The sequence below is a fragment of the Pelophylax lessonae genome (genome assembly GCF_965119305.1).
Source record: "Pelophylax lessonae genome assembly, chromosome: 5".
NCBI lineage: Eukaryota > Metazoa > Chordata > Amphibia > Anura > Ranidae > Pelophylax > Pelophylax lessonae.
In genome coordinates this window covers 515,436,788-515,455,216 of record NC_138772.1, presented here as the reverse complement: position 1 = coordinate 515,455,216, position 18,429 = coordinate 515,436,788, and the positions used below count along the sequence as shown (strand labels likewise).

General features: G+C 45.0%; 1 protein-coding gene across 1 annotated transcript in view; it reads right to left on the bottom strand.

The window, feature by feature from the left end:
• Positions 1–18,429, bottom strand: part of TBC1D31 (TBC1 domain family member 31) — a 93,881-nt gene that overhangs the window by 21,968 nt on the left and 53,484 nt on the right. The window contains exons 10-14 of the mRNA XM_082259631.1: positions 17,828–17,974; positions 16,220–16,353; positions 15,863–15,996; positions 7,111–7,290; positions 918–1,150 (exon numbers count right to left, since the gene is read on the bottom strand). Of these exons, the coding sequence (XP_082115757.1) occupies positions 918–1,150; positions 7,111–7,290; positions 15,863–15,996; positions 16,220–16,353; positions 17,828–17,974 (828 nt within the window). The remainder of the gene's footprint in view (positions 1–917; positions 1,151–7,110; positions 7,291–15,862; positions 15,997–16,219; positions 16,354–17,827; positions 17,975–18,429) is intronic.

Below are 18,429 nucleotides of genomic sequence, written 5' to 3'. Positions count from 1 at the left end.
AAATGAAAGCCCTTTAACTCGAATTATATCCTAATATGTAACACGACTGATATATGTTGTTTTACAGTCTATGTTTTGCACTGTACACCTGTAAAATGTTTCTTAAAGAGGAAGTGAACCCTCCTCTGACACTTTTACCTATAGGTAAGCCTATGATAAGGCTTACCTATAGGTACTGTAAATATCTCCTAAACATGTACAGTTTAGGAGATATTTACCTTACATGCAGCCAGTGACGTCACTGGCGCATGCGCTTTGAAGGAACGGCCGCTGGTGCCGTTCCTTCAGAGTCCCGTGCCGTGACCGTCGGCTCCCGCGCGCGTGCACGGGAGTGACGTCACCGCGGCTCCAGCCAATCAGATGGCCGGATGCCGCGATCCCGGAAGACGGGCTACTGAACATGTCGCCCGTCATAGAGGTAAGCGGGCGGCACAACGGGGGCTAGTTCTAAGGTAAGTATTTCATAATGAGCTAGTATGCGATGCATACTAGCTCATTATGTGTTTCTCTTTCAGGGTGAAAAAACAAAAACAAAAACAAAAAACATATCGGGTTTACAACCTCTTTAATATATCTTAGGCCCCTTTCACACTTGTGTGACTTCAAAGTCGCGTGATTTTACCGTGATTTTGACGCGAGTTTGACTGGGCTTATAATGTCTTTTACTCAAAACGCATCAAAATCATGCCAAAAGTAGTGCAGGGACTACTTTGAAGTCGGTGCGACTTCAAGTCGCACAGATATGAATGGGGCTCATTGGAAATAATGGAGAAAAACTTGTCATGCGATTTTGCAGTCCCACAAGTGTGAAAGGGGCCTTATGGTGCTCTTGTTGTTAAACTGTTGTACTCTTATAAAACTAATAAAAATATTTGTTAAAAAAAAAAAAAAAAAAAAAAAATGAAAGCCTTCCATACTTCTCTCGCAAATATTCCAGTTCCTCTTGATGTAGCCTTTCCCTCTCCTGACTCTGATAATCCACAATAAATTTGGGGTATTTATTAAATATGGGATACTGTCCCTTAGTGAGGGGCACAAATTCACTGAGAAGACGCTGAGGGTGGATCTCGGCTGGGGTGGCGTCCATGAGATGATACGATTCTTTTATCATCAGATTGATATCCAGGTTATTCCGGTGATGGAAAAAATACTGCAAAAACACAAAAAGCCCCATAAGCATGTAGAAAAGCTGCATATTAAATGGTTAAAATAACATTAAACGAAAATCCAACATAAACAGGGAAAAGCATGGGAAAGGGGGGGGGGGGGGGGAGAGAACAAGAGAGGAGAAGAAGTAAAGAGAACAAGAGGGAGAGAGGAAAAAAAAGTGGGAAAGGGCAAGAGAGAGGTAGAAAGCAGAGGAGGGAAACAGGGGCTGGGTTTCTTGAGTATGTAAGCGACTCACACGCACTGCCACAATGCATTGCCAGAAGGGGGGGCTATTCACTACTGCAACTTCTTGTGTCCTACTGGACTAGGAAATAGCATATATATATATATATATATATATATATATATATATATATATATATATATATTGGTCATATCATAATTTTCCGATGTAGTCTGTTTTTCACTTGAGCATTTAGCATTTTACTTGTACATATTGTACCCCCGAGGAAGCTATTTGTAGCAAAATGCATTGTCCTATTTAGGGTTGTCTTTTGACTTGTATGATTTGGGAGGTGATGCCATTTTATAGTAAATTGTAGAAGGAGGGGCCTATAGGAACCTTTGGAACCACAGAGGGATAACCATGGCATGTGGTTTTAGGGAGGAATTGTGATCCTGGCAATCACAGCCAGACAGAGAGGGGGAGTCTTAGTAACCTGGAAATTTCTTTGAAAAAGTATTAGATTTTCTAGTATTGAGTGTGGTCATCAGCACACACAGTAGCTAAAGTTATTATCTGTACCCCCAATGACCACTTAGCTTCCTTCATGCGGTCAGAAATGTGAACTCAAGAAAGACATTCATGTACATATGAAGATAGATATAATCAAGTGAACAGCAGCGCTCAAGGTGTGTATTTCAAACAGTCCCGCCTCTGATGATGTCACCTAAGATGAAACGCGTTGGTAGGAGCCTAACCTCATAACGCTGGAGTTGTATGCCACTGGAGGTCGGCCATGTTTTCGGTTTGAAACAAATCTACACCACATCTTTGCCATTTTTTATGCTTGTTGTATTGGAGAAAGTGTGAGTACCCTGTGTGAAGGTTTTATTGGTATAATAAATGTTTTTAACCACTTGGCGACCGCTCACATTGAGCCTACTGCGACAAAGTGGTTCGTTATCGTCCAGCGACGTAGACCTGGACTCCTCCGCTTGTGGGTGGCGCGCGTGCGCCGCCGGAGGCTCGCTCCTGCTGTATTCAGTCACAACGATCGTCGGGGATCGAGTGTGGAGATCCGCCCGCTTGTGTAAACAAAGCAGGCGGATCTCCTAAGTGACAGACAGGGACTGATTGCAGGATTCAGCATAGCTGAACCTGCAATCTGTGCCTGTGTCACACAGTCCCCTCCCCCCACACACGTTAGCAAGCACCAGGCATACATTAACCCCTTGATCACCAGAAAAAAATAACCCCTTCCCTGCCAGTGTCATTTTTACAGTAACAGTGCATATTTATAGCACTGATTACTGTAGTAATGTCACTGGTACCCCCAAAAGTGTCAAAAATGTCAGTCAAGGGTCCAGCAGAAAAAAAAAAAAAAAAAAATCGCAGATCGCCGCCATTACTACTTAGAAAAAAAATAAATAAATAAAAATGACATAAATTTCCCGTAGTTAGTAGCTGCGATAACTTTTGCGCAAACCAATCAAAATACGCTTATTGCGATTTTTTTTTACCAAAAATATGTAGAAGAAAACAAATTGGCCTAAAATGTTAAAAAAAAATTTAATTGGGGGGGGGGGGAATTTCATATAAAAAAAATTGAAAAATATTGTTATTTTTTCAAAATTGTCGCTCTTTTTTTGTTTATAGCGCAAAAAGTAAAAATTGCACAGGTGATCAAATACCACCAAAAGAAAGCTCTATTTGTGGGAAAAAAAAGGATATAAATTTAATTTGGGTACAGCGTTGCACAACCGCGCAATTGTCTGTTAACCACTTAATCCCCAGAGGATTTGGTTGCTAAAAAAACAGGGGGTATTTTGCGATTCGGCACTGCGTGACTTTAACGGACAATGGCGCGGTCGTGCTACGCTGTACCTAAACGAATTTGACGTCCTTTTTTTCCCACAGAGCTTTCTTTTGGTGGTATTTGATCACCCGTGCGATTTTTTGATCATGCGCTATAAACAAATAAAGAGCGTAAATTTTGCAAAAATAACAGTATTTTTCAAATTTTTTTATATGAAATTCCCCCAAAAAAATGTAAAAATCAAATATTTTTAACATTTTCGGCCAATTTGTTTTATGCTACATATGTTTGGTAAAAAAAAAAAAATTGCAAAAAGCGTATTTTTATTGGTTTGCGCAAAAGTTATCGCGTTTACTAACAAAGGGAAAGATTTTTGTAATTTTTGTTGTTTTTTTTTTAACGCGTAATGGCGGCGATCTGCGATTTTTTTTGCGGTACTGCGACATTGCGGCAGACAGATCGGACCCTTGACTGACATTTTTGACACTTTTGGGGTTACCAGTGACATTTCTACAGTAATCGGTGCTATACATATGCACTGTTACTGTAAAAATACACTGGTAGTGAAGGGGTTAACTTTATTTGAGAGGGAGGGGCTGTGTGTGTCCCTAGGGGCGTGATTCTTACTGTGATTGGCTGTGGCTTGAGCTGTAGGAACACTGATCAACGGTCCTACATTGTAGAACCGTGTGATCAGTGTTTCTACACTGGGGAGAATGACAGGTGGCTTGTTTACACAAGCCGCCTGACTTTCTCCCTCTCCCCCGACGATCGCCGAGTGACCGGCGGACATCGGGTCCGCCGGTTACACGCGCGGGGGGGGGTTCGTGACCGCGCTCGCTCCCCAGAGCCTCACAGGCTAGCGACGTAGACCTGTGAGGGGCTGACTGCCGCAGTAAATATACTGTAAGCAGTCGGCAAGCGGTTAAAGTAACGCAGTGCCAAATTGCAAAATAAGGCCTGGTCAGGAATGGGGTAAAATCTTCCGGTCTTAAAGCGGTTAAAAAACTCGCTCATTGAGAATTTTTTTGTTAAAGACATGTAGCTAAATACATTTTGGCCTAAATATATGACAAAAATTGAATATATTGGATATTTTTTAACTTTCAAAGTAGAAAAATATTGTTATTTTTTCAAAAGTGTTGCTTTTTTTTATTAATATCGCAAAAAATGAAAAGTGCAGAGGTGATACCACCAAATACCACCAAAAGAAAGCTCTGTTTGTGGGGGAAAAAAGGACGTAAATTTCGTTTGGGTACGGCGTTGCATGACCGCGCAATTGTCGCACAATGCCGAATCGCAAAAAGTGGCCTGGATGTAAAGCAGGAAAATCCTCCGGTGGTAAAGTGGTTAAAGATGTCTGCACAACGATTGCCCTTTCATTTCTCCATGTACATGCCTTGGAATCTGTGCTTATGCGATTGGATCCAATGACCAAGTGATTGGTACATGCTTTTTCAGACTGCTGTTGAATCCAGTATGATCTGGTAAGAGGTTGCATGTTTAGTTTCCTTGGTGGTGGATTTATCGATTTCACAGTGTCTGTGGATATCTCACTGGAGGTCTGTTTAAAATTCACACCTTGAGCGCTGCTGTTCACTTGATTATACTACATTATCCTCTACCAATAGGACGGTGTGCTAGCAGCTCAAGACCCATTCATTGGACTCCTATTAATTATTGCTGTTTTATGTTTTTTTTTTCCTAGTGCAATATTTTGATCTTTTATTGAAGAGAGATATAAACCTGAATAGACTGGCATCACATTCTACATGGTAACATGTAGAATGTCATATGTAAACAAACACACACAATTTAAATATGGTTTTATTTTGCTTAAATAAATTTAAAATGATGATATTCCTGCTGGGGTTGACCTGCTAGTGACTAACGCATGTTACATTCATTGCACCATTTATAAATTATGAAAGAGCATAGTTATACTGGAAGCTAAATGTCCAATGAGCAGGCAGGTGACACAGGAAGCTGAAATAAGGGGACATCATAGGGTTGATTTACTAAAACTGGAGTGCACAAAATCTGGTGCAGCTCTGCATTGAAACCAGTTTCTAACTTCAGCGTGTTCAAATAAGCTTTGACAAAATACCTGGAAGCTGAGCTCTATGCACAGCTGCAATAGATGTTGCACTCTCCAGTTTTAGTAACTCAACACCCATCTGTCTAGCAGGATTCTGATTGTAAATCACAAGTCCAACCTAAATAAAAAATAAAGATTACAAATCTGTTCAAATCAATTCATGTGCTGTCAGTCCGGGACACTGCACTTAAATTATTCACTAAATGGTACTACACTCCGCTCAAACTCCCTATCTATCCTCAGGCCTCGCCTCACTGCTTCCGTTGATGCTCTCAAGTTGGATCCTTTTTGCATACCTTTTGGAGTTGTGAGAATATATATTCGGTTTGGGCTGACCTTTTTGACCTTGTGTCTAAGATGGTTGGTAAACCAATAACTTTAATGCAATTTCAAATTTTTATTATTCTCCCATTTTCCACACCTCCCTCAACCCTTGGAAAAGATTGATACATGCCCTATGTGTAGCCATGCTGGTAATCGCTTACCAATGAAAGTCAATCTCTGTACCATTTACACAGATGATTTCGAGGATGGATGCTATTATGCTAATGGAGCACATTTTTTATACGATTCACAAATCAAAACCACGTTTTGATGCCGAGTGGGATCCTTGGTTTGTGTATTGTCTTCCTTCTGTAGACTGATCCTGCGACTTTTCATGTGGTCACTTTTTTTTTTTTTACTGTTTGGTTTATGCAATGTAAATTCTATGTCCTATGCGTTGGATTCACCCAGATTTGCTCTATTTTTCTACAGCCATTTGAAAGTGCTTATATCCTACTTCTTTTTTAAGATGTATTTTGTTTTCCTAAAATGTTGGTTATGTTTTCTTTTCCATGGTTTGCATTTAGGATAAAATGGCATTGTATTGTTTGATGCTGTTTCGAATGCAATTCTTTTGATTGTATTTTAACATACTTTTTGCTTTTGTATTTGTATCTATCTCTAGAAACTGCAATAAAAGTTTGTTAAAATAAATAAAAAACAGGGCGTATGTAATTAGCCATATTGCTGGCATTTGACTTTAACCTTTACCAAATTATATTTATACCATTCATATAATGTTACAGATCATCACTGGGTAAATAAACTGAAAACTTAGTATGTAAAGGATAAGTTCACTTTAAATAAATAAATGCACATTTTTTTTGCAGGTAAAAAAAAAAAAAATGAATGGGCATTTATTTGTTCTTTTTTTTTTGGAACCTGTAAAGCATTGCACCATCGCTGGTGCCATTCCAGTCTCCGGCAGATCTCTCAGTGTATCTGTGTGCCCGTACATCCCGACAGCAAGAATCAATGAACTACCAAGGCTCTCCACAGACCCTGGTTCATTGAGAACTACATGCCAACAGCCGCAAAGGATGTTGGGGCTTGTTGTTAATTCACACATGAAGCAGTGTGCATGAATGATGTGACCCTGCGGGGCTCCGCCCAAATGCCCGCTTCAAAAAGTGACAGCTTGTACGGGGAACTTCTCCCCGTACTGCTGTCACAGGGAGTGCAGGGATTGGGCAGCAGCTCCAGCAATGGGAACAGATTACATATGCACCCTAAAAACAAGTGGAATCCTATTTTCCTTATTGCCCTCCTATACTATCTTCATCACTGTACTATAGCAAAAACACTTTCTTTTGAAATCTTAATGCTCTTGTACAAACAAAACATTTTCATCATAGCTTTTAACTTCTATGGATCTCTTAGATTGTAAGCTCTAATGAACAGGGCCCTCTGATTCCAACTGTATTAAATTGTACTGTCTGCCCTTATGTTGTAAAGCGCTGCGTAAACTGTTGGCGCTATAGAAATCCTGTGTAATAATATACATTACAGTAACTTCTGCATACAAAGTGGAGAGGGTACCTCAATGTCTTCCTTCTGGTTGCAGTGCAGTAAAGGAGAGCGGGAGCACAGGACATAGGCCACTACCGCCATTAGCAGGAAGGAGGGATGGTTGGAGAACACATTATCAAACAGCTTCAGCCATTCTTCTCTGGTTAAAACCTCAGAGAACAGAGTTTCCAGGAGTGGCCAGGCATAAACCTGCAAAGAAAGTCACCAAAAAGCCAATTTTTTTTTTTTAAACGTAGAAACAACCTTGTGAAGTTTTAAAAAAGTAATGCATGGCAATGCAGACAGAACACACCATGAGTATTCTTCAATATATTCTCTCAACGCAAAGCACTAAAATAATAAATAATCCCAGGAAAAAAACGGAATTTTTGTAAAATCTTACCTGTAAAATTCCTTTCTCTGAGTCCTCCGACAGTCGCCGCCATCTTCATATTCGTCACAATGGGGTATTAGACTTTGCTCCGAAGGAGTAGCTAGGCAACAGAATATGTTAACATTAACGCTTTTAACATATCCCACCCCCAGGGGGTGGTCCCCTCAGTCAATACCCTCCTACTTCCTGCATCCATATCTCAGTTTCAGTGGAATAGCAGTAGAGTATACAACCAAACCCCAAAAGAGGGGCGGGGGCGGCGACTGTCGGAGGACTCAGAGAAAGGAATTTTACAGGTAAGATTTTACAAAAATTCCGTTTTCTCTTACGTCCTCCGACAGTCGCCGCCATCTTCATATTCGTCACAATGGGGACGTCCCAAAGCAGTGCAAACATGAGGGGTGGGAAACGCAGCCGCGCCGTGAGGCAACGCAGTCTCCACATCAAAGAAAGGAACCTTACCAAAGGAAGGAAACCAGCTGGGCAACATGAAAAAAACTTGAACAGGAGCAACAACCCAGGAAAAGCAAATAACCCAGGGATAAAACACGTATCCCAAAACAGCCAGGGGTCCAAAACAAGGGACCCTAAGGAACTGCCGCACTAAGAACCTTGCGGCCAAAGGAAGCATCTGCCGATGCCTGAACATCCACTTTATAGAATTTTGTAAAAGTGTGCACGGTCGACCAGGTCGCCGCCTTACACACCTGGGCCACAGAAGCCCCATGACGACAGGCCCAAGACGTACTCAGAGATCTAGTAGAGTGCACCTTCACAGGCATAGGGGGAACTTTTCCCTGCAAAGCATATGCCCGTTCAATGATCTGTCTGATCCATTTGGCGATGGTAGAAGCCGACGCCGCAATGCCCTTCCGAGGACCTTCCGGAAGAACAAACAAAGAGTCCGTCTTGCGAAAAGACTCAGTCGATTTAAGGTAAACCCTTATCGCCCGAACAACATCCAAGGAGTGCAACCTCACCTCCTTCGGATGCTTAGGCTTCGCGCAAGGCGAAGGCAAAACAATATCCTCATTGAGATGAAATTCCGAAACTCGCTTCGGAAGAAAAGAAGGGTTAGGTCGCAAGACCACCTTATCCAAGTGAATTCAAATCCCAAGGAGGCAGAGGTTCCCTCCTAGGAGGGACCAGATGTCGCACCCCTTGAACAAAAGTGCCAACCAAGGGGTTAGAAGCCACAGGACGTTGAAAAAGAACGGCCAGCGCAGACACCTGACCCATGACCGTAGCCAGCGCCAAACGCTGGTCGACACCCGTTTGAAGGAAGGACAACACTCGAGAAACCGAGTACGTGCGAGGTGAAAACCCCCTGGACTCACACCAGGCAAAATAGGCCTTCCAAGTACGGTAATAGACCTTCCCCGAGGAAGGCTTCCTCGCGTTGATCAAAGTGTGAATGACCTCAGGGGAGAGACCCCTATCCTTCAGGACCTCGGTCTCAACAGCCAGGCCGTCAAAGCCAGCGACTGTAAAGCAGGATGGAATATCGGCCCTTGAGACAGGAGATCGTCTCGAAGAGGCAGACGCCACGGGGCGTCGACCGCCAGATTCACGAGGTCCGCGTACCAGGACCGGCGAGGCCAGTCCGGCGCCACAAGAATCACCGTGCTGCGTTCTGAGTGCAACCTGCGAAGGAGCCTGGACAGCAATTGAATCGGTGGAAACGCATACATCAGTCGGTACTGATGCCACGGGGCCACCAACGCGTCCGATGCGTCTGCCCGAGGGTCGCGCGTCCTTGCCACGAACCTTTTCACCTTGTTGTTCAGACGAGACGCGAACAGGTCCATATCTGGAAGACCCCACTTCGCGCACAACATCTGGAAGACAGCCGGATGGAGAGACCATTCCCCCTGATCCAGGGTCTGGCGACTCAGATAGTCCGCCTGCCAGTTCTCCACCCCCGGAATGTGAACTGCCGTTATCGCCGGGACGTGAGTCTCGGCCCAAGATAGAATGTCGGCTACTTCCTGAGCCGCTCAGGCACTCCTGGTGCCCCCTTGGTGGTTGATTTAGGCCACCGCCGTGGCATTGTCCGTCTGCACCCGAACCGGACAGCCCTGCAGCCGGTCCGTCCAACGACGAAGGCAGAGATTTATCGCACGCAATTCCAGAATGTTGATCGGAAGGGAGGACTCCACCCTCCGACCAAGTTCCCTGGGCGGACAGAACGCCCAGAACACCACCCCAGCCCGACAGGCTGGCATCCGTGGTGATCACTGTCCACGAGAGAGGACGAAAGGACTTGCCCCGACACCATCGGGGACTGGAGCCACCACAGAAGATCCCTTCTGGTGCGATGGCTCAACGAGATCTGAAGATCCAGAGATTGCGGTCGCCCGTCCCACCTGGACAGGATCTCCGCTTGGAGACCCCGCGTGTGGAACTGGGCAAAGGGGATCGCCTTGAAGGCCGAGACCATCAACCCCAGACATCTCATGCACGTCCGTAGTGACGAGTGCGGAACGTCCCTGAGGGACCTGACTTCCTCCTGAAGAGTCCTGAGTTTGTCCTCCGGCAGGAAGACCTTCGCCTGGACCGAGTCCAGGATCATTCCCAGGTAGGGAAGACGAACCGACGGACCCAGTGTCGATTTTGGAAAATTTATCGTCCAACCAAACTCCTGTAGAGTGTGCATCGTGACGGACAGGTCCTTTTCCAGACCCTGGCTGGTCGCAGACCGAACCAGAATATCGTCCAGATACCCCAGGACAGAGATGCTCTGGGCTCTCAACAAAGCCAGAACCGGTGCAAGCACCTTGGTGAAAACCCGTGGAGCCGAGGCGAGACCAAAAGGTAACGCCACGAATTGGTAATGATCCTCCGCAATGGCGAATCGCAGGTACCTCTGGTGACCCTCGAAAATCGGGATGTGAAGGTACGCATCCTTCAAATCGATGGAGGCCATGAATTCCCCCGGAACCAGGGCAGCCACCACCGACCGCAGGGATTCCATGCGGAACTTGCGAACCCGCACAAAGCGGTTCAGAGCCTTCAAGTCCAGAATTGGACGAACCTTGCCCTCCTTCCTGGGCACGGTGAACAGATTTGAATAAAACCCCCGAAATCTGTCCCGATGAGGCACCGGAACCACCACTCCCTGAGCCCTCAGGTCCCGCACCGCTAGGTGCAGATCCCGCAAACGCTCTGGAGACAGTTGAAGATTTGAGGGAAAGAATCTGCTCTCCGGCCGAGAGAGAAACTCGATCTTGTAGCCAGATCGAACGATCTCCTGAACCCACCGGTCCCGAACGCGGGCCAGCCAGGGTTGAAGAAAACCGAGCAAGCGTCCCCCCACTCCAGAACTGGGTGAGGGCGTCCCTTCAGGCCGCATTGTTATGGGCAGCGGGTCCGGACTGACCGGACTTCTGCTTACCAGACCACGGCTTCTTTTGGGAGCCTTGACCCTTGAACGGTTTGCCCTTGTAGTGCGACCGAAAGGCACGAAAGGACCCCTGAGAAGGCCGAAAATTAGTATGCTTCTTACCAGGAGCCCCCTTAGCCTTGGGGAAGTGGGGCAAGAGTGTGCTCTTACCGCCCGTGATCCCCTCTATCAACGTATCCAAGGATTCTCCAAAAAGGCGAGATCCATCATAAGGCAGATTGGCTAGGGTCTTGCGCGAAGATTGGTCCACAGACCAACACTTTAACCAAACCAGGCGGCGAGACAACACCGCCACGCTGTGTACACGTGCAGCCAACGGCACTAAATCCAAGTCCGCATCACACAAATACATGACACCTTGATGGATTTGATCCACCATATCCAATGTCGCCGGTGAGGCCGAATCAGCCACTAGGACGCGCCTAAGCACCTGCGTCCAACTCGCGACAGCCTGGGCTGCCATAAGAGAGGCAAACAGAGCTTTTAGCATCGAACCCGTAACAGAATAAGTATGATGGGCAAGAGACTCCAGTCTCCTATCCGTGGCATCTCAGAACACCGGAGTATCCTCTGCAGGAATCGCAGTGGATTTATTGAAAACCGCTATCGCGTGATCCACCGGGGGTGGCACACACCACCGTTCATCAGTGGTAGGCGTGAAAGGATAACGCAGCCTGAACCTACTTGGCACAGCAAAAGGTTTGCGTAAATTGCGCCATTGTTCCTTAACAGCGCGCTGAAAATCATCAGTGCAGGGAAAGACCTGCGATGTCGTGCGTCTTTTCTGTGTCCCATAAGCCGCCAGGGCAGCAGGAGGACACGGTTCATCCTGCAAACGCAGCGTTTGTTTAATAGAAGCAACCAATTCATCCATGATTGCAAGCTCTTCAGGCGAGAATTATCAACCCCTTCAACCTCAGCCTCCACCTCGGACCCCACGAGATCCAGGGAGGAATGGGACCCCGATAAGGAGACCCCAGCCATAGCAGCCCCATCACCATCACCCTCTGAATCAGAGGAAATTGAAACTCTGGGTCTTTTAGTGGATTGAGCAGCCACAAGCATCTGCACCTGAGCAGCAAGGTTAGCCACCACCTCAGCCAAATCCCCCCCTGGGGGGGAAACAGCAGTCCCCTGGCTTCCCACCAAGGTGGCAGGAAATTTGCCTTCCTGAGAATCCATTGCCCCAAAAAAATATGCTGGAGAATAAAGGGTTAAATGCCCCTTTAACAAGCGCGGCGAGCGCAGCCCACCGCACACACACACACACTAGCACAAGCAGACCCCCACAGGGATAAAACTGAACACAGGCAATGGATATAGGAAGAAGAGAGGATAAAACCTGAAGAGACCACTGCTGCTGCTGCCGCCTCGATCGGTGCACCCAGGAAAGAGGAAGTGATGAAATCAGGGCGCTCTATTAAAGCCTATGGAAGGCTACAAGAAAATGGCCACCCGCAGTGCAAACATGCGGCCGGGGCGAGCGCAGCCAAAATGGCGCCGTTTGGCGCCGAAACCGCCGCTCCCCCACTACTGTGAGGACCGCAGTATAACACTACAACATGTAAAAAACATGGCGGACCGCCGCAGCGATCGCTGTATTGTGCCCAAACATGACAAAACATGCCCCACAGCACACAGCCTGTCACACATCCCACAGTCTGACACAGATAGTGCAGCACAGCCCCCCCCCCCCCTGCAGCCCACTGCATGCAGCCAGAGCGATAGGGAGCTAAACAGTGTGAACAGAGGCAGGTTACACAGTCCCAGACTGAAACCCCCCCCCCAACAGACAGGTCCCCACATAGATACACTTACCTCCTAATGGCGTGGGGAACCCGCACAGGCGAACAAGCCACTGCACATGTGGCAGGGAGAGTCGCATTCAGGACGCAGAAAAAATCGGGGTTAAGAAACCGCACAGCGTCCAGTGAGGTAGCCACCTCACCAAATCATCCCTGCACCGAACAGGGATGGGTCGTTCACTGTGCCAGGAGCGTTACCTGGCTGAACGCTCTATGGCAGGCTGGGAAGCCACTGACCCACAACCTGAGACCAGGGGAATCAGCCCGAGACCCAGCCCGCACAAATCCTCTTCATCAGAAGAACTAACTAATGCTGACAAAAAGAACAGCTAAGTAAAGAGAGAGAAAAAACTCAAACAAAAAATCAAAAAAGAAGAGAAAGGCTGAGACAAAATGCCCCAGCATAGAGAGATCCAGCTACTCCTGACAAGCTAGACATTGAAACTGAGATATGGATGCAGGAAGTAGGAGGGTATTGACTGAGGGGACCACCCCCTGGGGGTGGGATATGTTAAAAGCTTTAATGTTAACATATTCTGTTGCCTAGCTACTCCTTCGGAGCAAAGTCTAATACCCCATTGTGACGAATATGAAGATGGCGGCGACTGTCGGAGGACGTAAGAGAAACAGACATTTAAGTATGTAATTCCAGTATATCGAGAGGATTGAATAAAAACAAGGGGAGATTGGGACTTTAAATGAAACCTTTTTTCATTTAAAATCCCAATCTCCCCTTATTTTTATTCAATTGGCCTAGGGATGGCGGTATATGACCCTACCATGTAATTTCCTCATTTAAAGTCCCGATCAATTTCCCTCTTCCTCTTATTTCTCCTATATTAAGAGGATGTGTACATCGCTCAGGTGAGTCTGCACCAGCAATCCGACTTAGGTGCCTGACTCCGGCTCGCCACCATGAACAATAGACTAGAAGAGAAAGTGGCCACACACCACGGGGGGGGGGGGGGGGGGGGGTGTCCGGTCTTGAATGAAGCAATATCTCTTTTATTGACACACGTCCAAGTACAATGTACAGCAGGAAAAATGTAGACGTTCACTATGTGTGAAACGCATCTACATTTTTCCTGCTGTACATTGTACTTGGACATGTGTCAATAAAGCCAACTTTATTCAAATTCTTCTCTTCAATCTTTTATTAAATGCTATTGGCCGCAGGGCGGTACTAGGTGGTGGATTGCGTCACACTGCGCTAAAAAAAAAAAAAGTAGTTAAAGTGGTTGTAAACCTAAGACATGAAATATAAGCAAAGCATATCCCTCTATAGTGTGTAGTTGTCTCAATCCAGAGCCCATCTCGGTTTCATGAATAGACACCTAAGTGTTATTTTTGGACTGCTACCTCTTCCTCTGCTATCAGCATGAATCACTTCTGACAATTTATCCGGGCACCAAGAAAAAAAAAAAAAGGTGACAGAAGGGAGCTCCAGCACACAGCCTGTAATTGGCAGCCTCAGCTCTGTTCCTGTGTTTGGCGTGAATAGGGAGGTGGGGGTGTTCCTTCCTTCCAATCAGCACCTCTTTGCCCCCTTTTATTCTGACATCTCAGACAAGCTTTATACATTTTGAATGGCTTTAGAAAAGAGAAAACTGCAGATAAACAGGTACAACTTACGTAGGAGGATTTGTTTCAGCTCAGTGTATGCCCTGAAGCCAGTCACTTTACTAGGTATATGTAAGGTTTCACAACCACTTTAGGCTCCATTCACACCTAGGCCTTCCGATTCGCAGGGGGAATTGCTGCTATTCTGCCCGCCTTTCCGAATCGCCACAAAACATGGGACACGCTTGCGGTTCCCGTTACTTTCAATGTAACCCCAATCGCGGTGCGATTTTGTCGCGATTGTCGCCCGACTAATCGCTGTAAAATCGCGCAAACTTCTGAATGGAGCGCCTTAATACAGTACTTTTTTCCAGCACACACACTGCAGTTCAGTGGTATGGACCAGCCAGGTAGGAGATGAGGAATTTTGCCTTGTCCTGCAGTGGGAATGCCCTGGAATACGCTGACCAACGCAGTCTTATTACACCATAAATGTAAATGTACCCCAAGTGACTGCAAAAAAACTGAGGGTTCAATATCACTTTAACCAGTTCTAGACCGGTAGGATTTGCCCCCTTTTTGACCAGGCCAGTTTTTGCGATTAGGCAATGCGTTACTTTAACAGAAATTTGTGACGCTGTACCCAAATAAAATTGATGCCCTTTTTTTCCCCAGAAAGAGCTTTCTTTTGGTGGTATTTGATCACCTGTGCGATTTTGATTTGTTGCACTATAAACAAAAAAAAGAGCGACAATTCTGAAAAAAATATATACATTTTTCACATTCTGCTATAGAACATTCCCAAAAAAAAAAAAAAAAAATGTAAACCAATGTTTTCATCCTTTTAGGCCAATTTGTATTCTGCTGCATATTTTTGGTAAAAAAAAAAAAAGATCGCAATAAGCTTATTGATTGGTTTGCGCGAAATTGATTGTGTCTACAAAACTAGGGGAAAGATTTAAGTTATTTTTATTTATATATTTTTTTTACTAGTGCTGGCGGCAAGCTGCGATTTTTAGATCGGACAGATTGGACCTCTAACTGACCTTTTTGGGGGACCAGTGACATTACTACAGTAATCAGTGCTAAAAATATGCACTGTTACTGTAATAATGACACTGGCAGGGAAGGGGTTAACCTAGTGGGTGATCAAGGGGTTAAATGTAAGCCTAGGGGCATGTTTACTAACTGTGGGGGGATGGGCTTTTGAAATGACCATAGAGACCTGTGATCCTATATAGAAGGATCACAGGCACTCTGTGATCATTTCAGAGAGAAGAACGGTCAGCTTGTGTTTACAGTGGGGATCAAAAGTTTGGGCACCCCAGGTAAAAATTTGTATTAATGTGCATAAAGAAGCCAAGGAAAGATGAAAAAATCTCGATCCCCACTGTACAAAAGCTGCCCGTCCTTCTCTCTTAGCGGGGAGCGATCGCGGGTGGTCCCGTGCATCGGCATCCCCGCTGCCTAGTTGGTCATGTGCGCTCGCCCCCCAGCACCAGGCGCGCGACCGACGTAACCCTATGGCGGTTCACACAGGAGGGGCCCGTAACTGGTTAATCAAACTACAAACACAATGCTGACTTTGAGAGCTAACTATACAGAGGATGGACCTGTTACCTGGGATGTGACTCCAAAATTCACAAAATGCTGAAGAACCTCCTTGTCGTGATGCACTAAAACATTCTCAACCATGCCAAGGATGTTGATTGGTGGATTAGGAAAGTACTCGAACCAATGCTGACACCAGTTAGCTGCAAAGAAACATGACAGGTTATCATAGGCTAGGTCAATGCAAGTCCCTCCAGATGTTGGGAGGACAATCCCTACATACTGATCCTTGTAGCTTCCGGACAACTGGAAGGACACTGCTGGCTTTATAATCAGAAGAACAGAAGTCTGAATGCTACATGTTCACACTGTCACCTTCTTAAAAAAAACAAAAAATATATTTTCACACATAGAAAAACAACTTACTTATGACAGTAGCCACAACTTCAAAACAAATGAGCTGATTGTTCTGAAAAAGCTTGACAAACGGGAAGGCCATCAGCGGTAAGTATTTCGTCTCTCCAAATATCGCAGACCAGTGAGCCAAGGCTGAAAGTGTCCTGGGGAGCAAAGGAAATCACAGAAACTTGTTTAGAAATAAAAAAATATTAAATACATCACGGTCACACGTGCAGATTTCTCCATGTGTTCTTTAACCCTTACACTGCCAAAACATTTTTTTCCATATTTTTCCACACATTAAAATGCACATTTTAGGCCTGAAGATTAGTTAAACCCCTACACATTGGCACTTTTTGTTTACAAGTAAAAATCAGTATTTTTTGCAAGATTTGCGAACCCCCTCTTTTAGAAGAGATCCTAGAGAATAAAATGGCGATCGTTGCAATTTTTTATGTTTCATGGTATTCGCGCAGTAGTTTTTCAAACGCAATTTTTTTGGAAAAAATATACTTTAAATAATGTTAATGCAAAGAAAACACAATATAAAAAACACTTTTTTGGTAAAATATAAAAGATAATTTTACACTGAGTAAATAGATACCTAACATGCCACCTTTTTTAATTGCACACGCTTGTGGAATGGCAACAAACTACGATACTCAAAATCTCCATAGGCAACGCTATAAAATTTTTTACAGGTTACCGGGTTAAAGTTACAGAGGAGGTCTAGGGCTAGAATTGCCCTTGCTATAATATTCCCTGTAATAACCTCACGTGTGGTGCGAACATCGTTTACATATGCGTGCGCGTCCTATGTGCATATATAAATATATATATATATATATATATATATATATATATAAATATATATATATATATATATATATATATATATATATATATATATTATTATTATTTTTTTTTGTACCCTGTCCCTTTATTCTTTTTGCATCACTTTTATTTCTATCACAAGGAATGTAAACATCACTTGTGATAGAAATAAGGGATTACAGGTCCTCTTTATGGAAAGATCAATATTTCCTCTACCTTTAAAACTGTCAGATCAAAGAAAAACAAAAAAAAGAGATAACAATGATCCTATGCTTAAAAAAAAAAAAAATGTTTACTTCCGCCCTAGGCCAGAGGTCCCTCTGGTCCTCCTAGATTGGTCTGGTCTCTCCTTACCTCTGTCACCAGCTGCGTAACCCCTCCCACTGCTTCTAAAAGTGATCCAGATGCTAATCAGCCACTCAGATCGCTTTTATGAGAAAGAGGATTGGCGGCTAGAAAAAAAAAGTACCGGGTTATGGCTGATGGCTTCAGTCATAACCCTGGTAAAGGGAAGGGAGGGGGGGGGAGGAGGAGGGGCCAAAGATCGTTGTGGCAATCTTAGCCAGAAGTGGGACAGGGTACCTGTCAAATCCAGGTACCCAGCCCCCCCCACAAAAAGTGCCAACTTTGGCAGTGGAGGGGGGGGGGGGGTGCAAACAAACCAAGCTTGCCCTATTGGGTGGAGCTTCGCTTTAAGTAGCAGCCATAGTTGAGATGTGCCAGACTCAAGCTGCCTTCTAACTTGCAAAAAGAAAAAAAATACTTGCAGTGCCGTGTCAGGGTTCCGCAAAGCCTGCTTACCTTTGTAGTACTCTCAGGAGCTTCCTGCTCTTGATGGGGTATTCCTGGTGAAGTTGGAGGTATTGGGGATGCGTGCCTTTATCGGTTAGGCTGCTGAAAGCTGCATGGTTCTCTGGCAGCTGGAGCAGTGAGCGCCAGATAAACATCCTAAGGAGAATTGATAGTTTAACCTTAGATGGAGTAACACTCACACTACACACACAGCTAATAAACCTCTACAAAGCAGAGTCTATAAAATAGATCTATGGCTACAGAAAACCTATACACCTGACACTTACTCTATAAAGTAGGCACTTCTGGATGCCGCCATGGCTGTTCTGTTTTTCATAGAACACCCTAAAAACCAGGTGCTCCGAAACATTATGATAGGAGTCCTCAATCTCCAAAGTATCCTGCTTGAGAGTTTTGACTGCAGTGGTTTCTGGTGAGTGACTATATTCATAGTGAAACCCAAAAGACAGCTTAAAGCAGGGGTGTCAAACTCAATTTCATCGTGGTCCCCATCAGCATTATGGTTGCTCTCAAAGGGTTGGTTATATCTGTAAGATTAGATGTCCAGAGCACCGCACGCCCCCTTACACCCTTATATGAGATGTCAGGAG